Here is a 26,868-nt window from a genome sequence, read left to right on the forward strand (position 1 = left end):
TATTGGGGCTCATTCGCCTCAATGGAAGTAAGAGAACTTGATTTGATAATAACAAAGAGGTACTTCTCCAAAACTAAAGAGTTTATGAAAAGCCGTTTCACAATTTCCCAAAATAAATCTTGATGATGATCAAAATGATTGCCTAAAGTACTCTTGTGAGAAATTTCTTTTTTTTCCTATTGTCCTAATGAATACTAGCAAGTTTGATGAGTCAATTGGACGCCAGCTCTGTTTCTTCACCATCAGGAAAACTTTAACAGACTCTCTGTGGGACAGAGAGTCACAGTCATGCTGCACATCCTCATGACTCTTATAATCTCAGTGTCGCATGATGTCAATGTCAGCTTTGTTTCCCGTCGATCAGATTACTGTGCGGTACTGAACACGCCATCATGAAAACTGATCTTCATTCAAACATGTCCGACAGGCATCCGCTTCAAATACGTATCGAGTCCTTCTCGAACATTCACGGACCGCCAGGGAGTGAAGTACACCCGAGTATGTTGGTGCATTAATTGTGATGAATCCATAGGGAGACGTTACATTTTACATGTGAGCAGGACCCAGTTAAGTTATAAAATACAAAATACAGCAGATGATTGGGCTTTAAGTTCAACTGCAGGATACAGAGGATGATTAAAAGCCACTGTGAAAGTGTGAAGATGGATCAAACTGTCAGAGGAAACTCTGTAGAAAGACAGAGAACCAGCAGGCCGGTCCAGATACACCCCCAACCGACTGGTACGTCTTCCCAGGGAAGATACGTTTACTCTGTCATCATGGTGCAAAACATGAAAACCGTCATCCGAACAAACCAAACACCAAGAATCCTTATTGTGCCCCATTGTGAAATCACTCATTGTGTCTTTCTTTCGGGCCTCCTCCTGTATGACCCCGATGCTCAAAGATCCAGAGACCTCCACCTCCCAGTAGTGGCGTCTTGTCAGGCCCTGACTGCACAGCACCACCTGGTGGTGACCTGAGTTTTCTGGATCATCCTCCATCCAGCTCACCTTTCTGTTTCCTTCAGACAGAACCAGCTTCTGGCGTTCTGCATCAGGACTGAAAGTGAGTTCACAGGCATCTAGAGAAAAGAATAAATCATTTAAACACAAATTCAGCCATCATGAGACAAATAATGCATTGATGTACATGTGACGTACATTTCCTAAAGCCAGGCTTCAATCTGTGAGTCCCTCCATTGTCGAGGCTGTAGAGGCAAAAGGTACACCAAATTTAGTTTATTGACACCCAGTTTAGGGTTTTAGTTTAATAGACAATAAACAGTTTAGTTACTTCAGCTTTCTGAGCTTGTATTGTGGATCATCCCTCAGCTTAGAGAGTTTCTTGCCAGCAGAGTCTCCTGGATGGTTGTAGCTCAGGTCCAGCTCCATCAGATGTGACGGGTTGGACTGAAGAGCGGAGACCAGATGATCACATCCCGTCTCTGTGACCAAACAGCCAGACATCCTAGGAAAAGAGTAGAAAACAGGAATAAACATGAAGACTGAGTGATAGAATGGTCAAATGGATGATCTTGATGCACATGCTAGATATGGCAGACTCATGCAAATAATTTTCATAACTGATTTCCATACATTGTTCCCAAGTCAAACTATAGCTTCTGGGTATGAAATATCTCTTGTCAGTGGATGTTTTTTGAGCTCAGACTGGAGCCTGTTCTCTCATGAACCATGCTGTTCATGGTATTTCATGTGTTGTTACCTTAGTATTTCCAGTTTGCAGGAATTACTCGACAGTCCTCCACAAAGCACCTCCACTCCTGAATCTTTCAGGTCATTGTTGCTCAGGTCAAGGTCCCTCAGAGCTGAGTAGGAAAACTTGAGGGCATTGGCCAGAGGAACCATCCAGTCCTTTGAAACTTTGCAATTTGCAAGCCTAAGGAAATTCATCACAAGATAATAAAGATTTATCTGACTTTAGTGAACAAATAAAAAATGTAAAAAGCCTACAGACACCAATGAAGAAATGAGAAATTGGTAAATATGTCAAAATTTGATCCAGTCCTCAAGGGCTACTATCCATCAAATGAATGGCCCATTACCAAGCCTCTGTAGAGCCTAATGACATAATGCTGATGATGGAATTGAACCTTTTGATGAGATTGTTGGGTAAGGGATGTATCCAAATGCTGCAGGATAGTAGCTCTTGAAGATTGGACTTAGCGCAAACAAAGAAACTGAAAAGGATTGCAAAGCGTACTCACACAACTCTTTTGCTGCTCCTAACAGCTGGTATCAACCTTCTTCTACCATCATCTGATGTGTTGTAGCTCTTCAGATCCAGTAAATCCAGATCATTCTTGGAGGCCTGCAGCATGTAGGCCAAAGCAGAGCAGTGCAAAGGAGACAGTTCCTTTTCGAATGGTCAGACAGTTTGAGAAACTCCTGAATCTCATCTTTGACTTTGTGATCTCTCATCTCAGTCATGGACTGGAAGATGGTGATACAGCTGTCTGGAGAGATGGTTTTTCTTCGAAGTGATCTCAAGTAAGTTAAGATTTTCTTGTCCATCTCATCCCCTTCGTCAAGAGGAGTCAACAGACCCTGAAGGATTCTCTGATTGGGTTCAACCATCAGGCCAAGCAGGAATCGCAAGAAAAAGTCTAAGTGACCATTCTTTCTCAAGCACTTTGTTGACTGTCATCTTTAGAAGATCAAGTAAAGGAATGTCTTTGTCTTCCACACAAAGGAACTTCCCAAGTTCTTTGGTTTCATTAGTTTTCAAGCATTCATAGACGTGCAGAGCTGCAAAGAACTCCTGAAGAGTCAGATGCACAAAGAAGAAAACCTTTTTCTGGGAGGAGACTTCCTCTTCTCGGAGAACAGTGTTACATAAACCAGAGAAGATTGTTGCTTCTGCTATACCAATGCCACAACCTTTCAGGTCTTCCTCATAGAAGATGAGTTGGTTTTCTTGAAGCTGAACAAACGCAAGTTTCCCAAGTTTCAGAAGAAATTCTCTGTGAGTCTTCAGGAGCTTCTCCCGGTTTTTCTCTAGGTTCATGTCATACTTTCTGCTTCTCCGTTTTGTCTGAGCAAAGACAAAATGTGCCATTAACTCTGTTAGAGTTTGGGGGATTTCGGTCTCTTCATTTCTACTGAAGACTTCCTGGAATAAGACAGCAGAAATCCAACAGAACACTGGGATCTGGCACATGATGTCCAGGCTTTGTGAGGACCGAATATGTGATGTTATCCTGTCAGTGAGACTGGAATCATCACCGAATCTCTTTCTGAAATATTCCACTTTCTGAGCATCAGTGAACCCCCTTATCTCTGTCACCATGTCGATGTACTCTGCAGGGATCTGACTGGCTGCTGCTGGTCGGGAAGTTATCCAGATGTTTGCCTCAGGAAGGAGGTCACCCTGGATCAGGTTTACAACAAGATCGCCTACAGATGCTATATGATCAAGAGAAGTTACTTTGGCTGACTTCTGAAAGTCCAGTGGATGTCTGTTTTCATCCAGACCATCAAGGATCACTATGATCTTTGTTTTGGCGTAATCCTGGGAATCTTTTAGAGGTTGGAGAGACGGATGAAACTCAGTCAGCAGCTCATGGAGGCTTTTCTCTCCTACACTCAGATTCAGCTCTCGGAAAGCAAGACTGAAAACAAAGTCAATATCCTGGTTTGTTTCGTCTTCAGCCCAATCAAGAATGAACTTCTGAACAGCAAAAGATTTTCCAATTCCTGCAACTCCTTTAGTCAGGATTGTCCTGTTGGGTTTCTCCTGGGCAGCCACTGACTTGAAGAGCTCACTCAGGTTGACTGTAGAGTCATGCAGTGGTTGGTTTGGATGATCATTTTTGATCTGTCTGTACTCATGCTCTTCGTTTCGTCCATCATTATCTGCAGTGGTGATGAACAGGGTTGTGTAGATGCTTTTGAGGGAGCTGTGATGGTCACCATTACCTTCAGACGTCAAGGTGAGTTTATTTTTCATTGCTTTTTTAAGATTCATCTGTGCTTCCAGAGAGACGCTGTTACCTGAAATCAAATACAACACATATCACGTGTCTTACTGGTTACTTTAACTGGTTAGTTAAAACTATTAGAACATATCAGAAGTACTAATAAATAGTGAATACATGCATTTTCTAACAAAGGTTTTATGAATGCATGGTTTATCCCAGCCTAACTATGGCAGGTTAAACTAAATTACATCAATTTGTGTTTTCTTGGATGCTTGTTTATTCTGTTTTTTCATAAATAGATACCAGTTTCAGACATAACAATATAAAGACACTTCAATAACAATTATCATCAGAAGTTTGAAATACACTAAATTAAGACGTTTCAGTTATTTGCTCTTTTTTAAATTGTAAATAGTCTCCTAAAACCTGATTGATGAGATGTTGTAGAAAATGTGAGAAAAGTCACATTTGTCGGTTTTCTTATCTTTGAATGAGATCATGAAGCCAAAGAAACTTGATCTTCTGCCCGCATAGTGAGAAAAAAAAGCCTGGTGTCTCAACTGTAATTTGAGTTCACAGCTGGAGGGTAAATAAGAAATTGGCTGCAAACCAAAACCAACCCTAAGTTCACATTTTAACTTGATTCTTTTCCCTTGATAAAGAATTATTGTCACTAATTGATTAAAATAAATTTCCTTGTGTTGTACCTTGGTGCTTTACTGAACTAAATTTAATATTCTTTAAAACTTACCTCTGTCTTTCAGTGTGTTTTTCCTACATGTCTCTCCACACGTTAAGCAGGGCGAGTCTGTAGGTAAATCCGTCAGGCTCAAATCCAAACACTTCTTACATGATGGATGTCCACAAATAAGATAAAGCAAATCCTTCACAACCTTTTGACAAACTGAGCAGCTGCTCAGCTCCTTGCTGAATTTCTGCCTGTAAATTAAAACAGTTTCTTTAAAGGGAAAATAATAATTGCACATTAATATGAAGAGAAAATATCCACAACTTTGAACTAGAAAAATTAATGTCATTGTAATCTGTCACAAGGAATAAATAAATAGTCTAGGGTCACTGAGGAAGGACTGAATTAGAAACAAAGTTGACATAATCAAAAAGAAACAGTAATACTGAAACTAGAAACCAAACAGTTTTATCATTTCTTGCTGCATTGGCAAAAACAAAAGCTCTTCTGAGCACATTCAGGATTTTCTTAATTAGTAACATAAATTGCACATACCGTTTTGATCTGGCTTTTCTAAAGTTAATTGGTGGACCCTTTGACCTGTCACTTCTAACAGAGACGCCGCTGGGGCCTGTTGGCTCATCTTCACTCTTCTGGGAACTAAAAGAACAAAATGTTTTCTCAAGATTTGCATTTTATTGATAGTTTTATCACATTCATGTTGAGACGTTGGAGGCCAACTGTTATGAAAGAATATTTGACTACATTTGCAAGGCAGATTCACTTTACAAAAAGGAGATAGTACACTGCAAAAACACATTTTGGTCTAGTTTCTAAAGCAAATAAAATAAGTGAAACTGATGAAGATTTGGCATCAAAGTAAGCAGGTTGTATAAATTCAATTATGATCTTGTAATTAAACTACTGTGAAGAGGTTTTATTCGTATTAAATGAGGTTCCTTTATGTATCATATAAATGTAATGTTTTTTGAATCACAGTCAAGGTGTTTTTCTGTGCAGCTGAAAACGGTGTACAAACTAATGAAACATGATGCGTCTACTGAAGTAAGTTTCCCAGGGTTGCTGAACTTCCCCAGACAGTTATTTGGGAACTCGCTGTTTTTCCCTGCATGGAGATGGAGTGTTTAGTTTTCACCTCCCATAGACATTACAGTGAATGAACATACAAGGTTCCTTATGTTTTCCTTTGTTTCTTTTGTTTGGTCTTCGAAGATTGAGTCTCCGCCTCGGTAGTAAAGAGAGATGAATAAAGTAACTATGCAACTCTGGGTTCCTCAGAGCGGATCCTAATTTGTGCCTAATGCAGTGGATTTCTTGCTCTCCGTCTGCAGATGTATTAAAGATTGTTTTTGCTCCCTGACTTTTGTCTGGATCTCAGTCTCTGAATTGTGCACTTCACAATTTGGTGCATTGGCCGGGAACCTTCGCTGGTTCATCCAAGTCGGTGGACCTCAGGAGAGGGCTGATCACCAAACCTTCAAACTAGTTTTCCTCCAAACCTCTGGCAGGTCTGTCTGAGAAAAAAGGACTCTTCCTGTGCTCCACCGGGTTGGATCAGCCACGACAGGATAAAAACAGAGCTGAGAGGGGCTGCAAAACATCTTAAGGTTTGTAGGTCTATTTATTTAGACTGAGTTGTAGGTCTATTAATTTAGACTGAGTTGTAGGTCTATCAAATTAGACTGAGGATTGAAGTCAACATTTCAAATAAACATTTTAAATTGTAGGAGGTTTTCAGAATTACAATTAGAGAATGGGGAATTATGTGTTCAGTATTTGTCACAATGGCATAAATTTGGATTTCCTAATCATGGGTTATTTGAACCCGAGTTTTTTGACAGTAATTTACTACTACAGAAACAACAGATGCTGAAAAAAAAATAGAAATCTCACTCAACCATTTACAAATAATGGAAGCACACATAGATACACTCAGAGTCTGGAAACAGGAATAAAAAACAAAACAAAACACGCACAACAACATAGATTTCAGATGGTTCAGAAAGCTGAAGAAAGAAAAAGAAACATGAGAAATCAGCTGAACAAGATAAGAAAAATAAGAAAACTAATGACTGTTTTGCTCTCCGTCTGCAGATGTATTAAAGATTGTTTTTGCTCCCTGACTTTTGTCTGGACCTCAGGCTCTGAATTGTGCACTTCACACTACACCCATACTATAACACAATGACATACAGAATAATTATGTTTTGCTGAAACTTGCATTTCATAAGCTATTAACACTTGTTAGATTTTTTCTACTCGTGTCAAAACTATAATTACCAAACTGTGGGCCCTTCAGGTGATCTGGTCTTTGTTGCAGATTTCCTTGTCTTGCTCCGGTCAGACATTTGTTATGCTGCAGGAGATCAGAAATACTTTTATACTTATTTAATAACTGAGTTTAACTGCAGGTTCAAGAGGAACTAACATTTTTACAGGTTATGGTTTCTGGTTGCATATGTAGGTCAGCATAATGTGGAACATTTTACATTTGCTTAGTTTTGGTTTGTTTGTGAAAGTGTGATGAAGGTTAAATGAAAACATGGTTTAATTTTAACAATATTTACTACAGGTTATAAATATTCTTCTGTTTTTCTAGTTGTTTTTATGTGAAGTGCACAGAGAAGTTATTGCAACAGAAATTAACCGTTACAACATCTGCTTCCTCTGCTTCCACTTCTTCTTTTTCTTCTGTGATAATGTTGAACTAAAATCTCACTACATGTTTCTATTTATTTCACAACTCTGCCACCAAAACAAAACACAAAATATCTTTAAACCAACATGAAAAACTCAATTAGACGTTTCCACAGGAATAGATTAATATAATATACATTCTGATTCTTGTGTAAAATAGTTACAAAAAGCTGAATAAGAGTAAAAGTGCAGGTTGTGGTGGGAAAATGTCAGAGCTTAAATAAACGTTAATTCAGAGATTATAGTTGATGATAGTTTTCTCAACAGGATTAAAGAAAAACTGAGCACAGAGTTTAAGAGATTTCCAGCATTAAAGGTAAATATTGTTTCTGATATAGTGTGTTGTTAAGAATAAAATAAACTGGTCATCTTTAAAGTCAGGATGTTTTTGTTCTCATTGGTCTTCAGCAGCAGATGCTTGTCTGAGTTTTAAGAGGAAAAAAACAAAAAGTAATGCATTTAACCCATCCACATAATATACAACCTGCATTTAATCAAACTTTAGTTTATATCTGCACCAAACACATCAAAATATATCATTTATTTCCTTCTTGTCTAGTAAACGGTGAAATACTTAAATATTTCACAAAGAAGAATACATTAATACATGCATAAATAATACATTTACACATTGTTGCGTTATAAATATACTGACAGAGTAATAATCTTCTTTATAAGAACATCTTGCGTCTTTACTACTGAAGTCTGTGCAGAAGAGAAAGGCTTGATCATTTATTCTGGCTGAACAAAAATTAATATCTTTGAGAGAAAGTTATAATAAATTGATTATTGATGCCAGCTAAAGCCCAGTTTAATTACTTTTTGGAATTAACAAAAAACTCATTCATGAAAAAAATTATACAAATAAAAATAAAAGATGTTTAGAGAACAAAATGAAACTTACTGACAAATATTGTTTTTGTTGTTCCTTCTTCTTTCCTTTAATTTAAAAAAAATTAACAGCCTTAAATTTGTCCGTCCTGGAAGACTTGGTTCATCAACCTCTTTCTGCTTGAATGCATGTGAGCAGGAAAACAGACATATCAGTTTAGAGGACCACGCCTCTACTATGGGCGGGTTTTTTTTATTCACCTTGGCGTCTGTTCATTGAAACTGTTGAATGGTTTCAAATTTCACCATCTGCTGTTTTGCCTTCATTGTTTACATAAAACAGTACATTATTTAATATGCAAATACTGAACAAATAAAAATACAACAAAACACATGCAACTGGTTGTTGCGTCTGAATTTTATGTCTCTAAATGCAAAGACGTGCAGATCAGGTTAAACAGCTCAGAAACCTTTTGGTAATGAGAGACTGCAAAGTCTCTCGTCTTTGTGGTGAACTGACGTTAAGTCCCACCCTCTAGACACCCGACCCTTCCTGTAGAAAAAACATGAAGATCTCAGTGTTGAAAAGACTTTTATTACGTGATTATCAATAAAAGTTGTTAATGCATAACATTTCAGTTGGAATACTTTCTTTTTTTTGCTTTCTTTCACATAAACTATGCAAATACACCCTGGACTATTTTGGAAACATTGATCTGTTTTTTGTTTTGCTTCTGCATTTTGCACATTAGTTTGTGGTGCTTTTGAATCCTAAAGGAAAATATGTAAAACTTAAATTACAAATTGAAAAGTCTTATAACAACCTTAAATTTCAGCAGAAAAGCCTTCAGTGTGCAAGGTGATCACTAAATACATTATTACTGCAAGGTAAAGAAATAAAAAATTAAAACGTCGTCTGTGTCCCTCGCGGGGAGCCGTACCTAAATATAACCAATTAATTCAAAATCATTTACAGACGTTTCAAAACATGTAGTTCACTGAAAACATTTTAAAAGATTTTAACACACAGAAAACATATTTTAAGCCAATATCTAATAAACAGTAGTTGGCTAACATTTTATTACAGTCCTAGTATACAGATACTGTGATCCAGACAAGGAAGAAAATATATTTTTATTATTTTATTGCATTTATTTGATTATTAACTCTTTGGTTCATTTAGTTTGTTTTGTTTGTTTTTTTTTATAAAATCTAGGGGAAAGATTAATTATGTCAGAAAACAGATGATAATAGTTAAACTACATTTAGTGACTGTACATTTATGAAGTATAAAGAATAGCAAAGAATAGCATAAAGACAAATTAACACTGTCAGGTTTAACATCTATTAAACAGATTAAAAGACAAAAGATTTAGATTCTTTCTGACTCGCGAGGAGAACAGACAGAGATGTGCTTTCAGTCACAATCTCCTACCGTCTGAAACCACATTTGCCTGCTCCTCTCTTTTTATTGTTTTCAGGATCCCTAATCACAAAGAACGCTGTAGCTCTAAAGGGAGGGGAAACACTTCATCACACAGCTACAGCGCCAATGACAATCACTAACTAAAACTCAAGGTATCTAACACAAGATAGTCTCGTTCCAGACACAGAGTTAAACAGAACAAGTTGTACATCTTCACGGTCAGTTTTATAGCAATCTAGCCAATCAAAGAGGCCTTGCTTCCTGCTGAGAGATAAACCTGCAGAAACCTGTTGATCAATGCTTTCCTTCAGTGAGGCCTTCTGAGAACAGAATCAGAATAATTCAACAATACAGAAACATTCTTAATGCTAAGATGAAATTAAACAATAAAAGCATAGAAGAAAAGACACATTATAAAGATACATGAGAATAACAAATATTTTAACATCACAATTTATCCAACAAACACAAATTAACATCCATCCATTTTCTGTTCACCCTTCTCCCTAACGGGTCGGGAGGTGCTGCTGCCTCTCCAGCTGCGTTCCGGACGAGAGGCGGGGTCACTGGGGTCACCTGGAGAGGTCACCAGTCTGTCGCAGGGCAACACAAAGACAAACAACCATAAACACACTCACACCTAGGGAGAATTTGGGAAGGCCAATCAACCTGACAGTCATGTTTTTGGACTGTGGGAGGAAGCCGGAGAACCTGGAGAGAACCCAGCAGGGAGAACAAGCAAACCCCGTGCAGAAAGACCCCGGGCTGGGAATCGAACCCAGGACCTTCTTGCTGCAAGGAAACAGCGCTACCCACTGCACCACTGTGTAGCCCCACAAATTAACATTTTTGTATAAATTTGTAAATATACATTGCAGATGTTATTCAACATGCCTCACTAACATCAAACTAATTTGACGTTAGATTCATCTACAGTGTTGGAGTACAACAGTCTACCATTAAAATTCATTTAAATATTTACAAAACACTCAAAACAAAAAGTAAAGTTGTTTACTGATGTTTACCTGAATACTGTTCTAAAAACCGATCATAATACTATTTTACATTAATAAAAGAGCACAAAACAAAACCTCAGACAGGATGAGAGTCAAGAAAATGTTTTAGTTTTACTGTTAAATCAAACATTTAGTCATTTTAATCAATAAATGAATCGTCCTGCAAGCAGCTGTTTAACACACCTGATAACTAAACCTCATTTCCATTATATATGTACTGTATTACATAGGCCTGTCGCAAAAGCAATAAAATAATTATTCATACAATAAATTAAATTGAGCTCAGTAATTTATCATTTGTCTCTTTTTTCTTTCTACCAACAACAAACAAGTCTCCAGTCTGGCACTTTGGCCTCAATTAATCCTTTTTATGAAGAACAATTTTGCTTACAGAGGTTTCATAATTCATCTTATTAGTTGTTTCTGTTGTTTTGTTTATTTATCTTGGATATTTAAAATCTCTTCCAGCTCCAGTGTTCATTTGAATTTAAAGTTTATTGCTCTTTAAGAATGTGTAATTTCCGTTAGATAAGAAACTCCAGTTGTATGTTCACCTCAGTGTTTTGAGTTTGCAGCATGGACTCCACAGGCATCGGAGGTTTTACACCTGAATCCATCAGATCCAGATCTTGGTGGGAAAAATAGAAACTTTTGTTCAAAGACTAGAAGTTCAATCCACTCTGTAGTGAGTTTACAGTGTTTCAAGCTACCAGGCATGTTAAATGACTTTTATGTGATTTACTTTGCATGAGCTTTAGTAGGAATAGAACATCTATTTTCTTATTTAAAAAACAGTTGTACTACGACATGAAACAGTGTAAAAACCATATTTTAATGTGGATTATAAAAATGTATATACATCCCCCGTACTACATTAAAACATCTTATTTTATCTGACAAAACGCAGCAGAAGAGTGAGGAAACAGTTCGACAGCAGGATAGAGAGCCTCTCTGAATGTTATATCTCTGTAGGTGTGGAGACGGGTCAGGTTGTCATGAGAACCTTTGTAGAAAGAGATGCTGCCAGCTTCCCAATCCAGATACACTGCAACACGAGAGCAGCGCAAAGAGGAAACTGAAACTCTGTTACCATTGTGCTGTATGTGGCAACCTTCCTCTGAGCAAATCTTGCACCAGGATTTATCATTCAGGCCCAACTTGCAGTCCTCTCCATCTCCTTTCCTGTCGATGCTGCTGTACGTTAAGCCAACAGCGCAGGGCTCCACCAGCTCCAACTCAAAGTAGCAGCGCTCCTCTTGGCCCTGTTCACACAGAACCTGCAGACACCGATCAAACCGCTCTGTGTGGTCCGGATAAGGCTGCTCCTTCTCCACCCAGGTCACCTTTCTGTTCCCGTCAGAGAGAAGCAGCTTCTTGTGTGCAGTGCTGGAGTTCAGGGTGAGTGTGGAGGCATCTGGAAAAACAAAAACCACTAGTTCAAACATACAAAAGCTCGTCTTCCTGGCTTCTTGAGGAGAAAGACTGGCATGAAGGAGAGTAAAGTACCTTAGTAAAGTACTGTAACAAGACTGTAGCAATTATTGTTCTAATTCCTGAATATTTAAATCCAGACATATTGCTAGATTAATGTGCAGTAACCCAGTTTACAGAAATGTAAGTGTTCAAGTCTGTTTTGCTTTTTTAAAATTGGTTTCTTAGTCCAGTTTGGCATTGATTGTTATCGATGTTTGATTACCAGAAATAAATAACAACCAAGGAGTTTGTTACTTACACTTCTTAAATCCTGGTCTCATCCGATGGGGTCCATCATGATCGGACCTTTAACGAGAGACCAGAGTTAGAAACTATAAAAGCCTTTAAGATTATAATACAATCCAGATTATTGTATTTACTTGAATTTTTTGAGCTGACAGTCAGAAATCAGCTTCTTTCCTGTTTCTCCTGGATTGTTGTAGCTCAGGTCCAGTTCAACCAGGTGGGACGGGTTGGACTTCAGCGCTGAGGCCAGATGTTCACATCCTTTCTCTGTGATGAGGCAACCAGACAACCTGAGAAAATACAGAGGATGATGCAACTGTTGGATTAATCTGCACAAAACCTTAACACCAATACTGCATATAGAATAAATGTAAACAAGATCTTACATTCGTTTCAGATTCACGTTTGACGATGAAGAATAAATTATATTCCATTACAGCAGCATAGAGAACATATGTTTTACATCTATCTTACCTCAATATTTTGAGTTTGCAAGCAGGATTGGACAGTCCATCACAGAGCATCTCCACTCCTGAATCCTTCAGATCGTTGTTGCTCAGGTCCAGATCTTGCAGTGGTGAAAATGGAAACTTTAGACCAAAGACCAGATGTCCAATCCACTCTCCAGTCACTTTACAGTCCTTTAACCTACAAGACGTAAATAGAAGACTTAATGTTGTTGAAATATATAATATATGGTCATAATCTAAAGCAGGGACAGTGCTACACATTCCTGTCATCTAAGAGCAATAAACAGCCAACAGAAAATTAGACAAGAACTAACAAAATGTTGAGCCTGTTGGAGAATCTCTGTTCTCCAAGGTCTCCACAGTGACCAGACCTTTGTGACCCAATGCTACAGGGCAGCGGTTCCTAATCATAGATTATTCATTGTAAATAGAAAATTAGACTCACACTGCCTTCTTACTGCTTCTCACAGCTGGAATGAGTCTCCTCCTGCCTTCATCCGTTGTGTTATAACTCCTTAAATTCAGCTCCTCCAGTTCATTCTTGGACACTTGCAGCATGTATGCCAGGGCTGAGCAGTGCAGGGGAGTCAACTCTTTTTTAGGACGGTCATCCATTTTAAGATATTCTTGAATCTCGTCTTTGAGTTTGTTATCTCTCATCTCAACCATGGTCTGAAAAATGTTGATGCAGCTATCTGGAGACAAGTTCTTTCTTCGGATTGATCTCAGGTAAGTCAAGACTTTCTTGTCTGTATCGTCATTTGGGTCCACGGATGTCAACATGCCCTGAAGGGCTCTTCGGTTGGGTTCAACCATGAGACCAAGGAGGAATCGCAAGAAAAAATCTAAATGACCATTCTTCTTCTGCAGGACTTTTTCAACTGTCTTCTTTGCAAGATCAACTAAAGCATGGTCTTTGTCCTCCAAATCAAGAAACTTCTCAAGCTGTTTGGTTTGATTGGTTACAAAACATTCATAAACATAGAGAGCTGCAAAGAACTCTTGGACTGTCAGATGCACAAGGAGTGGATTTTTCTCTGGTAGAAGATTTCTTCTTCTCTAAGAACTGTGTTACAAAACTCAGTGTAGATGGACGCTTCTTGAGTGTCAATATCGCTTTTTCTCAGGTCTTCCTCATAAAAGATTAATTTATTTTCAAGAAGCTGGTTAAATGCCAGCTTCCCAAGTTTAAGAAGAAACTCTTTGTGTGTCTGTAGAAGATTTCCTTTGTGTGTCTCACTCTTCACTTCATATTTTCTGCTTCTGCGTTTTGTTTGAACAAAACAAACTGTGCCATCATCTCTGTCAGAGTCTGAGGGATGTCAGTGTCTGGCTCTCCACCAAAGAGCTCCTGGAATAAAACAGCAGAAATCCAACAGAAGATTGGAATCTGGCACATGATGTCAAGACTTTGCGAGGACTGGATATGTGACGTTATTTTCTCAGCAAGACTCGGATCATCACTGTATCTCTTTTTGAAATATTCCTCTTTCTGAGGATCAGTGAATCCTCTTATTTCTGTCACCATGTTGACATGCTCAGCAGGGATCTGATTGGCTGCTGCTGGACGGGATGTTATCCAGATGTTTGCTTCAGGAAGAAGGTTACCTTTGATGAGGTTTACGAGTAAGTTACCGACAGATGTTGCATCCCTGAGAGACGACACTGTCTTCATGTCCTGAAAGTCCAGTGGATGTCGGCTTTCATCCAAGCCATCAAGGATCACGATTATCTTTGCTTTGGCATAAGCCAAGGAATCTTTCAGGGGTTTGAGCTCTGGATGAAACTCTACCAGCAACTCATTGAGGCTTTTCTTTCTTGTAACCAGATTCAACTCTCGGAAAGTAAGACAGAAAACAAAATCAACGTGTTGGTTTGCTTTCTCTTCAGCCCAGTCAAGGATGAACTTCTGAACAGAAAAAGATTTTCCAATTCCAGCAATTCCCTTAGTTATGACTGTTCTGTTGGGGTTCTCCTGGTCTGTCAAAGGTTTAAAGATATCAGTGAGGTTCACTGAGGAATCCAATGATGTTTGAATACTGCCTTTTAGGTGTCTGGACTCATGTTCTTCAGAAAGTTCTTTATTCTCACCAATGATGATGTAGATAGTTGTGAAAATACTTTTCAGTGAAATTCGTTGGTCACCATTACCTTCACCTGTGACTGAAAATTTATTTTGCATGGCTTTTTGAAGCTTCTTCTTTAGTTTTGAAATGTCTTCTTCTCCTGTGAAAATCAAATATCATGTTATTAAATTAAGCTTTAACTCTCTTTATGTTTGAAATATGCCCAAAGAACAGCACATTTAAGTTGTGATGAACTGTAAGAAGTGATAGATGTATGTATATATATGTAATTACCATCTGTTCTTTTGGGTTTCTTTCCACATTTTGGACAACATGTGTCCACTGTTGAAGGAGATCGGTGTGATTCTGAGGCAGCACACTCTCTGCATAACCGGCATCCACAATGCATTAGGGCTTGGTCTGCTGAATCCTTGTTGCACATTGAACAATGCAGTGCTTGGCTAAAACAGGACAAACAAAACATCAAAATTCCTGTTTTGGTATATGTCAGTCACAATAAGGACTCAATAGATATAGTTTAAGAGATGAGATGTATGTGTTGTTTGAGGACACAAATGTAAAAAAGGTAGGGGGAGGTTTGTAAAAATTATTTTTTTAATTTAAAAAAAGGGAGTGAAGAAAACTTACAGGTGCAGAAGAAATTAACATAAAAAAGGAAAATAAAGGTGAAAAGGAAACTTGATTGAAGGTCCAACAAGCAGTGAGAGAAACTGACTAGCTTAAGAGCTACAGGGAAGACAGATGAGTGGCATGAGAACCAGGAGTGAACAGTCAGGCGGGCGAGGAGCAGATCAGTATGAACCTGAAAAGGGAGATGAGTTTACAAAAATGGAGAAATGTTTTCACAAATCAAAGGTTCTGTAAGGAAGGTTGGGTAGTTTACTCAATGGTTAACCAACAGTAGGGTGGCTCTTGTGCCAAAATAGTGAAATTTCTGTGTAGCAAATATCTGTTTTTACAAATGAAGAAAAGGTTTAATAAATCACATATCAAAGCACAGCTTTCCAGCAGAGGTTTGCCAGTTAACATACTAGTTTTTAATGTAAGGATTTAGGTTTCTGTGTTTTCAGTTAATTGAGTCTCTGTATTGTCCCGGCTACCCCATTATTGTCCCCATCTGTCCCTCATGTTCCCTGATTACCTCTTGTGTATTTAAACCCAGCAGTGACTGTTGTTCCCTGTCTGATCCTGGTTGTATATTGTCTTGGTCCCTCTGCTCCACTTGTGTATCGTATCCAGTTGCTACCCGTACCTGAGCTATAGGCTCAGGTGTGCTGCCTGGATTTCTGTATTTCTTGTTTTTCATCAATATCATTTCAGTCATTATTTTTCACACCACAACCTGTCAGTCCTCACCACCTCAAACTGTAAATAATGACAGTTTAGAAATCTTGTGTAAACTTTTTCAGACATATAATAAATGGTATAAATTACCTTGGAGGTGTTTCAGGAGCAAAAAAAGGCATTTCATCCTTGGAGCTGTCGCTCTTCAAGGACACAATGCTTAGAGATGAAGGCCTGATTCTCAACTGTGAACTACAAACAAAAAAAGTATTTTCACTCAAACTAATATGTTAATTATGTTCATCATCTCAACGAAGAAATGTAAATAAAGTTACAAATAAACAAACTCTTGCTGTTTTGCACGAATCCACTTACCTCTGATGATTTACAAAAATACTGAAGCAATATTTACATTTTTTATACATTTGTATAATTGACAAATGACTATCTGTCAATTGTTATAAAAGTTATTTATAACAATTATACAAATAGTTATAAATAAGTTTATTAAATAGTTATAAATTTAATAAAGAAAATACATTCTGCAGTATTCTACAGAAGCAAATCTCTCTTATAGGAAAAACAACTTATAATGATTCTAAAGTACATTCAGGTATTTTGTTTTTTAAGTATGATAAAAAAAAGCAGATTTACCTTGAAGCTGGTTCATGTCTGAAAAATGGTGGATCAAACTTGGATGAATCGCTCTTCACCGACACGCCGCTGGAAACTGGAGATTCAGTTCTTCTTAACTTTGAACTACAAACAGATATTTTAAAAATCAAACATTACTTACTATACAGGGACTATTATATCTGCAGTTATATGCAGATTTAATTCATCTTTTCCAAAATAAGAGGCAAAGAAAAAAAGGAAAATACAACTCCAACATTTTAAAGCGACATTATAGAATCATGACAAACTTCGAAGCCCAACAAAAAAGTGGAGCAAAAGGATTTGTCCCAATAATTCAAATGGTTTTACCGATTTTAAGAAGATTTTTAAGATTTTATATTTCTAACTTTTGTTTGTGACTAAATAAATAGCTTTTTATGTTTGTTTTTATTGATCTCCTGATCTTAATACTTGACAGATAAACAGTTAAAAATGAGGCAAAAGAAACAAACTAAAGGATTAATAATAGCTTTACCTGGATGACGACTCGCTGAGGGAGTCAGTCGACTCCGACCGCCTCTTCTTCTTCCTGTCGGCCATTTCTACTGCTGCAGCTGAAATGAAGAAAAATAACACAACCAAGCAAAATAAATCAGTTGTAGTTTTTATTTAAGTTCAGTGATTTTATTTGTCTTATCTAAGTTATAGACATTGATCCTCAACATGTACAACTATAAAAACATCAGATTAGTGTCAGCTGAGCCCAGACTTCAACATTTCACTGTTCACTGATGACGCTATAAAAAGGAAGGATGTACATGTCTAAAAATTGATATGCTGTGTGATTTTTTTTAATTCATGTTCAAAGTTTTTGCTGACACCTGCTGTTATTTAAGATGAACTACAGGCTGATTCCCAGTTTGTTCTCAGCCAATTAGCAGCTTGAAAATTGATTTTCTTATTTTGAAAATAAAACTAAGCATCAGCAAAGGCAAAGTAAAAGTAAAAACAAATCTGTCTGCGCTGCATGTGTAATAAAAAAAACATTACCCACTTAGGCAACGTGTTATTATAGATATTATTGTTTATATTAACGGCTTGCCATAGAACTCTGACACAAGCACGCGCAAAGTTCACGAGTGTAAACAAAGGAGCTTCTCTACCTGTACTTAAAGAGACAAGAGAACAAAGTGACATAATAACCTAATAATCCAGGAAATAACCTGATCCATGTTTAAAATAATAGAAATAAATGTAAAATTAATTTAAGATGCATCATTAAAGCTAATGTTGCTGCAGTTTCTGCTCGTTTTTCACCATGTTGTTTATTATGAATACGTAAAAACAAATAATAACAATAAAAACATATTTCGACGCGCGTTTGAAAATCAACATGGCTGCTGAACCAAAGCACAGTTAAAAACGCGGTTTCGGGTTTGGTTGGTGCAGAAGTTGTTGTTTCAGCTGCAGGTTTATTTTCTGCGCAGCTAAAATAAAATGTCTGCCGAGAGCCGAACAACAAGATGTGAGAATATATCCGAGTCAGACATGAACAACGGTAACAAAACATGCACAAACTCACATTTTGTTGCTCAGGTTTCGTCGCTTTCTTCCACCTTTGGACTCGGAACCGTCCTCGGAACCAGTCCGAACCTGCACGGAGCTTCACTCCCTGTTTTCTTGTGACCGTTTGGAAACCACCGAAAAGTCCCTGCAGCTCGATCCAATATCTGACTTTCGGTTTCGTCAGAACCACATTAAAGGGACAGAACATGTTTTTATTGAAGATGACGTGAACATTTATGTTCCCTGATCTGCAGAAACTGATTCAAAATGACACTTTATAGAGATGGAGACAAAAGTTATTAATACATCTGAACCTAATACTAAAGTTAATCAGGAAGTGTATTTGTGTATTTGCAGATTTTCTGCTAATCTTTTGTAGTAAAAGCAGATTTTGTAACAATAACAGATTGTGTGCTGCTGGGCTTATTCTGCACTAACGCGGATTTTTCTTTCTGTTTCTATTTGATTACAGAAAAAGTCTCTCTAAGGTTCAGGAAGGTTTAAATTGAGTCAAAACTGCAAGCTAAAAACTAGAGAAAATGTTTGATTATTAGATGAGGGTTCTGTTCATAAGAAAATAATCACGAATAATAAATATCTGCAAAATAACAACAGGACTTTTTATAAAAAATAACTTGTTTTTCTTTAATATGATCATCTGCAGGCAGATTAAAGTCTTGCTAGTTTTTTTTTTTCAATAGGAAGATTTGTTTTATTCCATCTCCATGTTTTATAAGCTTGTTATATGTTTTGTTTTACATAATTTTAAAACAGTTATTTCTGAGTTGCAGTCTCATTTGGCCTGCCATCTAGTGGACAAAAAGTAGAATGAGATTATTAAATCTGCAGGAAGAGAAGTTTATAAAACACCTGTGATCTAAAGTAACAGTCAGAGGTGGACAGAATAAAAGTACTTCAACATGTTTTTACTCAATTTGGTAAAATCACACATGATTTTACCAAATCATGTGTGATTTGGTAAAAGTTCACTCAAGAACTGAGAAACGGATCAAATTATCAATCATTTAATATTTACAAGTTTCATAATCAGACGAACCAAAATATAAAGTTTCATGAAAATGTTTGCATTTTAAGGACAAAAATTACAATAAATCATATAAGTAACAAAAAAAAATCTGGCTTTTTTTTTTCAAATTAGTTTCTTTCAATAAAAAAAATCTTATGAAACTTTAATAAAAGCTGCAGGTCTGTTTGTGTCTGAGGAATTTTTGATTAAAACTTTTTTTTTCGTTCATTGGGTAGAAAATCCAGAAATTCACTCAAGAGAGTAAAAATACTTCATAACAAAAGTAATTGAGTAAATGTAACTGGTTCCTGCCTAATTCCAGTAACAGTGCTGAAAATATTAGGGCATGTTTGTTTCTCTAAAGTTTACTACATTAGAGCCTTTTAATGATAGATCCAGATTCTGTTAATTCGGGTGTTTTTATGATTTTATTGTTTTGGGACAAACAGTTAAAACTTTCTGAAGAACTTCAACATCATGAAGCACAAACTGAAACAACAAGCAGCTTCCCTCCTCCAACCCGTCACATTTATCAAAACCACAGCAAAACAGATGAGAAACATTTACATCTTATACCAGCTCCTGACCAGACATGGCTTTGACCTCAGAGTGCATTCGCTCTTTCGGTTTTCTGTCCTACATTTGCAGTTTAAATCTCTCTCAGTGTCCGGGTCCCGGCTGCGGAGGCGTGCAGTCGCTGTCGTCCTCCCAGGACGAAGACGTGAAACCTGCCGGGGCGGAGATGGAGTGAGGGGCGGTGGTGTGGCCCAGGCCCTGGTACCGCCCCACCGAGGACGGGGAGGACGGCATGGAGGACGCCGCAGCGACGATGGGATCCTGGGAGGTGGAGTTCAGCAGGCCGGTGTGCTCGGTGTGCTCGGGTCGAGCCGCTGCACCGAAGTACATCTTGTTGGGTCGTCCCAGGAAAGTACGGCCTGAACGGAGTGAAACATCATCATCCTTAATATCGATGAAATGGTTTCATTGGCAGATAATTTCACTCATAACAAGATTCGTTTCTCTGTTTCTGAAATGAAGAAACTCTAATAACATGGAGAGTATCAGAAAGGACATTTATGTTTTGGAAAAGATCCAAAGTTGTGCTATGCAGTGATGCATGTAGTGACGATTACATCATCACTACATGCTTACATCTGCTAACGATGCTTACCAACATGGCGGACCTGCTCAGTTACATCAGCTCTGATGTCTGAGAAATCCCACATGGCCAAAAAGCTGTCGAAGCACGAACCCTCCTCTGCTTCCTGCAGGAAACCAGACGGAAATACATGGATGGATGGATGGATGGATGGATGGATGGATGGATGGATGGATGGATGGATGGATGGATGGATGGATGGATGGATGGATGGATGGATGGATGGATGGATGGATGGATGGATGGGTGGATGGATGGATACCTGGACATAGGGTTTGTAGGTAAAGGTGTAGTGGTGAGCGATAGCAGCCAGGAACATTTCTATGCAGATGATAAAATCCTGTGAAATTAAGCAGACAATAAATCAGTTTTAGAGATCAAAAAGTGGGGCACTGTGAAAAAACACATTTTTTATAAAAAGTTTTTGCGATAGGATGCAGTGATTTCTTTAGGTTTAAATTAAATTAGTATATTTCACAAAACTGCAACAGAAGAATTTTGGTTTTTTTCTCATCACACCAGTCATGTGATCAACAGCCAGCTGTTACTACTGGCAGAGACAACAAATAAGACGACAGGAAGTGGTTGGAGAACGATTGCGTTGAACAAACTTATTCATGTGTGATTTTAACTGCATTTCTTACTTCATGGAAACATCACACTTGTGAAATTGTTGGGTTTTTTGACATTCGCCGAATATCAATAAATTTTGTGCACATTGTAAAGAAAACTCAGCAAGTCTTAAAAAGGTCTTTAAACATGTTGTGACCTGCAGTCCAGTGGCTACGGCCTCCACGCTGTCCCAGTCCCAGGTGTGTTTGTCAGAAATCACTCCCACTTTCACCAGGAAGGCTATAAAAACCGCCTGCCTGCAGGGAAACAGCAGCACTTTCTGATCTGAAACATGACGAGACACGAATGGAGTCCGGCCTCCAGTCTTACCAGAACGAGACAAACACCACCAGTTTGACGCAGAGGAACTTCCCCACAGGCCTGATGGGAGTCAGCTCATCTCTGAGGGCTTTGTACAGCAGAACCAGGCAGTACATGGCGAACTGGACCGACAGAGACATGAACCAGAGAGGAGAACAACTGGACCAACATTTACGGATCATTTTTGTTTGTGTTTGTTGTGCTGATGTTTTTTACCAGCTGGGAAATGTTGTTGACTATAACCAGGTAGGACCAGGCGTTTCTGAAGCTGAAGTTGGCTTCATCATAAACGCCGCAGAGCTGGCAGATGCTGCAGAAACACAACGATCCACTCAGTATGAAAATACTCTGATCAGCTGAAAACTGCAGCTAAAAATATCATAACTGGAATGAAAATGAGAAGTAAAGCAACTGAAGCTTAAAATAAAAAGTGACCTGTTATGCATCTTTGAACAGATCAGAATAGAGTTATGACCTATTCAAAACATGTTCATTACATTTTTATTTTCAATCTTAGACAATGAGGTTTAGTCAGTTCTGCCTATTTTAGCTGATTTAGGGTCTCTGTCACTTTAAATCCAAATAAGCTCAACTTAAACTCAACGTCTGCAGTCGCACAAGAAAATAACTGCAAACAGATGCGCAAATATACAACTGTTCATCTTTGAAAAGCAGAAGTAGAGCCTCCTGCACAGCCAACAGGAATGCAGGAAATGCTTTCTGGACGGTGAGCCTTTGCCAGCAGCCAGTGGTAAAACCAGCTGACCAAACATGCTGGAACTCAGTTTGGGGTTGCTAGGTAACAGGACTGGACTCAGCTGGGGTTGCTAGGTAACAGGACTGGACTTTAACATTCTGGAGGTTTTTGAAATGACTCGTTTTCCAGACACTGAAAAACTTCCTGCTAAAATGTGACCAGGTGTTTTTTAAAGCAGTCGAGACAAAAATGGACGAATAAAGACGTTAAAGATTAGAATTTCGTAGAACAAATCTCCTTAAAGAGCCTTTAAAAAACTCTTACAGCGCTATCACCGTGGTAACGGGTCGGACCACCGTGTACTGCAGGACTCCCAGCTTGCACCGGAACAGCAGCACCCTGTCACAGAAATACAAAACACATGTAATCCTGCGTCTCCTCCGGCTCGCCACGCGGCTCCCCAGGCGGCTCGGCTTACTCTCCCATGGGCCACGGCGGGCAGCAGCAGAGCGGCGGCAGGTGCTGCTGCTGCTGCTGCACCTCCAGCATCAGCACCAGGCTCGGGTACTGGTTGCTCAGGAAGTTGAGCAGGAACACCAGGAAGTTGTAGATGACGTAGGCCTCGTAGCATTCCCTGCACGTGTCCACATAGATGGCCATGCCGGGGTAACGCAGGGCCAACCACTGGACGCAGCGAGGAAGAGGAAGAGGAAGAGCAGCGAGGAAGAGGAGAGAGGAAGAGCAGAGAGGAAGAGGAAGAGGAGAGAGGAAGAGGAAGGTCTGAATCACATGAAGAATGGAGCTCAGTTGTATTTGCTGCTACACTGTAAAACATATTTTTGTGCCTGCATTGATTGATCTGTTTTATTAAGGCAAATGTTTATTTTCATGTCCTGTTCACTATAAATGGTTCTGAGATTAATTCATTGTGATCAATAAAAATTATTCTCAGATCAGAAATGTTATTCATGCAATTAGAGACAAGAACTTAAATGATCCTAAAGTAAAATAAGTAGTTGTTTTAACTTGATATTTTTTTAACTCGAGTGATGTGTGACAGTTTGCTTGTGAAATAATTACTTGGTTTAAATTGCAGCTTTAAGTTAAAACTCACAATTCAACATTATTAAAGCTAAAATACAATATTTAGGCGACTTTTCTCTTGTTGTTAAATCAACTTGATAAACTTTCATTTCTGAGTTTAAACCAAAACTATTTTCTTGTCGACTTAAGTTGCATTTTTATGGCAGCAGGTGGAAGTTAAATCGCCTTAAAATGTTTTACAGTGTCTCATTATTGTCTCATTATCATCTCATTATCGTCTCATTATTGTCTCATTATCGTCTCATTATCGTCTCATTATTGACTCACGCTGTCCAAACTGTAGATCGGCACCATCCACAGGATCCTGCAAGATGAAACACCAGAAAATTCAAGAATTTCTGTCAGGTTTGAATTTTTATGCACTTTATTTTTATTTCTGTAGAAATTCTGAATATTTCAGAAACTCCCTGCATGTCGTTATTATCTCCGTTTTCTTCACTAAAACTGTAAATTTTTATTATTCCTCTTGTTTTATGAATTGATTGAAAGTGCATGAAAATAATTTACCAACACAAATTACAAAATGTAGTTAAAATTACGTATAAACTTGAACATGCATCCCGATTTCTGTAGTTAATCAGATTAAAAGTGTCTTTTGAAAAATTAACAAATATTAAGCATGTAATAAATATTCTTATGGGTCTGATGTAATATTCTAATTTAAAATTTAATGTTTTCATGCAGAAAATCATCATAACTAAAATAGATAAAATGTGATTTAGTCTCACTTTTATTCAAACCACAGCTAGATAAATATGGCTGCTCCTCTCTAACATTCAGTCAGAAATTTTCTGCTTTTATTCGCCACTAAAAAGTTTAGCTGGTTGTAACTTGATGGATGAACCTAAAGAATCCGCTCATGCTGCTTTGTGTAGCAGGAAATATATTAATCTGTAAACAACTGAGTCATCAAAAGTTTATTTGAAATGAAGGTTGATTTAATTTTTGCAGGGGTCAGTGTCCCCCACGAACCCACCCCTGAATCCGGCCATGTCTTATTCTGTTAGTTTCCCTCCACTGCAGCACAAACATCTAAACGTTGTCAGATTTGTGAAGTTGTTCTGGTTCCGTCAGTGTTGGTCTCACCTGATGATGGGTTTCTGCAGCTCCGGCTGGGTGTAGTGCACCATGTGCTGCAGGATCCCCCACAGGGAGACGGGGATCGTGAGGAACACGAACACGCCGGCGATGAACCAGGCCTTGCTGTGAGTCCCGACCTGACCGACAGACAGACAGACAGACAGACAGACAGACAGACAGACAGACAGACAGACAGACAGACAGACAGACAGACAGACAGACAGACAGACAGGCAAACAGTCAGAACCTCTTTGGGTCAAAACGTTTGGGTCGGATGAGGCTCATCACAGAGTCCAGCTGACTCACCTTGTCCTTCTGCAGCTCCCAGACGCACAGCGGCACCACGGCCACCAGCAGGAGCGCGTACAGAACCAGAACCAGCGGACGGATCCATCTCCTCCACTCTGCACAGGAACACGGCATGACGGCTGCTTTTCCCTGAGTGCGGACTTACAGGCTCATCCTAAACCTGAGAGACAAAAGCAGACAGTTAGAGCTGGACTCTGAAATTTAACTGAATTATTATGATAATGATGCACGAGATTACTGTTGTAATTATGTACACATAAACTTATAGAAATAGAAACAATAATGTTAGAGCAGAAATACTTCTAAAGAGTTGTTTTGAGGGAAAAGATTTCTGGCGCCAGAAAGGTCAATCTGACCTGATTTTTATCTGGAAAGTGCAAAATGTAGGAACAAAACTCGGGTTGGAAAGTAAGCTGTTTAGATAGATAAGAACAACAATTATTATTAATTGACTTGTTTTGCAGTTCTGAGATGGAGCAGATGTTCAGATGAGAGGTCAGTAAGAAATTCGGAGAAACTCCAACACACACTGAGTCAATGGGCAGCCAGAAGTCTTGACGCAAAACCGACGTCATTGGAAGCTATAAAAATGTCTGTAGACAAAGAACGGTTGAGATTTTTTGGAGATTTTGGGGACTTTTGATTTTGAGACTTTGAGATTTGAGAAACTATGTTTTGTATGATGCATCATGTTAATAAATCTCCCGACCCGTCGTGGCTGGCAGTAAGAACTCGTCTCTGTGGTTTGTTTTGCTTATTATCCATGTATTTGAGAGTTTTGCGCCTCACAATTCTCCAATAATAAGAATAAGATATAATTATTGTTATTGTGTCTTTTGCACTTGTTTTGCTTTCTGCAAATAAAAATAGTACAGTTGCAATTAATTGAGTCAAAACAGGATCCAAAGTTAAAAGAAAACATTTTCATAAAGCCTGGAGATTAAATTACAACAGAGGAATAAAGAATGGATTCACATCTAATGAAAGTGAAAGAGTTTAGTAGCAGAATGAAACTAAAGTCAAGTTTTTATTGTTATTAAAATATTCCAGGATGAGTCCAAAAACCCACATTCACCAGAAATTACAGACATGTGAGTTTTCTTTTTTAATATTATTTATTTATTTATTTATTTATTTATTTATTTATTTATTTATTTATTTATTTATTTATTTTATCGTAAACAACCAGAACCAAACTGTTGGTGAATTTTTGCAGCTTTTTAAATCTCATAAACTTCATCTATTTTGCTGAAACTGTTTGGAAATATGAGAAATAATGAAACTGGATTGAAACTGAAAACGGTTGTTTTTCTCTGCAGCCAAATCGGATCTATTGGATCATCAGTCACTCCAACATCAACGTTTCTAAGCCCGTTTCTGACGTCATCTTTCAGCCACTGTGTTCGGATTTGACTAAAATGAAAACATTTATCATTTTAAAGGCTGAAGCAGTGAATAAACACGGACATGTCGGTGCAGCTGAAGATGTTTACTTGCAGTGACGCTCGGCCTGTTTCCACCCTCAGTCCTCTCTCTGTTTCCAGGCAACGCATCCTCCCTCCATCCGAAACCGCTAAACCGCTAAACCGCCGTTCGGCAGTCCGTCAATCAGCCGCGCTCTGATCACTGATCGATTAATCCACACAACGGGCCGCTCGCTCAGCCGCTGCTCCCCGCCGATCCGCTCCTGTCTGCCGCCTTTACGGCCCGACGTCACCGGAGGAGGCAGCGGCGGCACCGGGCTGCCCGTCGGTCACATGGTGGGCGGAGGACGGACGTAGGCTGCGCTGCGAGCGGAAAACCGGGTTAAAGGAGCCGGAGAGCCGATCAGGGGCCTCCAGCCTGCAGGACAACCTGCAAAGCATCAGGGACTCTTTCAACCGACTGAATCTGCTGTGAAGGTAACGACGTGTAAAACAGGCCAGAAAGATGTGAACATGTTTAAATTACTAAATGAAAACTATAATCTATTGACTGATAGAGCAGGAAGTTAATCAGACTCAAATAAAGCAAACATTCATTAAGGGTTAAATAACTTTATTGACAAACACAACACCTAATAAAAACAACAAACAAACAAAAATAAAAACCAACACATTAAAATGGCTTCGTAACATCTGACTTTATACATCATTATTATGTTTATAAAGAAAAGATTAAATAAAATGGGTGTAATACAAACATCAGCCCCCAGAGGCC

General features: G+C 38.5%; 1 protein-coding gene and 2 pseudogenes across 2 annotated transcripts; all 3 read right to left on the minus strand.

Annotated features, from left to right (window-relative positions):
• Positions 1-205: 205 nt before the first annotated feature.
• Positions 206-6,997, minus strand: LOC129376749 (protein NLRC3-like; annotated as a pseudogene).
• A 3,694-nt stretch (positions 6,998-10,691) lies between these two features.
• On the minus strand, positions 10,692-18,505 carry LOC129376640 (protein NLRC3-like; annotated as a pseudogene).
• A 1,291-nt stretch (positions 18,506-19,796) lies between these two features.
• On the minus strand, positions 19,797-26,399 carry LOC129376645 (transmembrane protein 184C-like). 2 transcript variants are annotated; one of them, XM_055056230.1, is made up of 12 exons: positions 26,163-26,399; positions 24,667-24,829; positions 24,367-24,497; positions 23,548-23,584; positions 22,655-22,860; positions 22,501-22,575; positions 21,696-21,789; positions 21,489-21,601; positions 21,316-21,415; positions 20,809-20,886; positions 20,559-20,652; positions 19,797-20,322 (listed from the first exon to the last, which is right to left on the minus strand). In XM_055056230.1, exons 2-12 carry the CDS (start codon positions 24,781-24,783, stop codon positions 20,048-20,050), a joined length of 1,320 nt encoding a protein of 439 aa, XP_054912205.1. In that variant the 5' UTR covers positions 24,784-24,829; positions 26,163-26,399; the 3' UTR covers positions 19,797-20,047. The 2 variants fall into 2 exon arrangements, with proteins under 2 accessions (XP_054912205.1, XP_054912206.1); XM_055056231.1 differs by having other exon boundaries at positions 26,137-26,399.
• Between the last annotated feature and the right edge of the window lie 469 nt (positions 26,400-26,868).

This window comes from Poeciliopsis prolifica, unplaced genomic scaffold (genome assembly GCF_027474105.1).
Source record: "Poeciliopsis prolifica strain line A6 unplaced genomic scaffold, Auburn_PproV2 SCAFFOLD044, whole genome shotgun sequence".
NCBI lineage: Eukaryota > Metazoa > Chordata > Actinopteri > Cyprinodontiformes > Poeciliidae > Poeciliopsis > Poeciliopsis prolifica.

What these genes read in the sequence shown, in the direction of transcription:
- LOC129376645 (XM_055056230.1), bottom strand. Translation starts at nt 24,783, where the DNA reads ATGCCGTGTTCCTGTGCAGAGTGGAGGAGATGGATCCGTCCGCTGGTT. An exon ending in CTGCAGAAACCCATCATCAG is followed by an intron (nt 23,585 to 24,366) that starts GTGAGACCAACA and finishes TTCATCTTGCAG; the next exon opens with GATCCTGTGGATGGTGCCGA. An exon ending in CCTACAAACCCTATGTCCAG is followed by an intron (nt 20,653 to 20,808) that starts GTATCCATCCAT and finishes GGTTTCCTGCAG; the next exon opens with GAAGCAGAGGAGGGTTCGTG.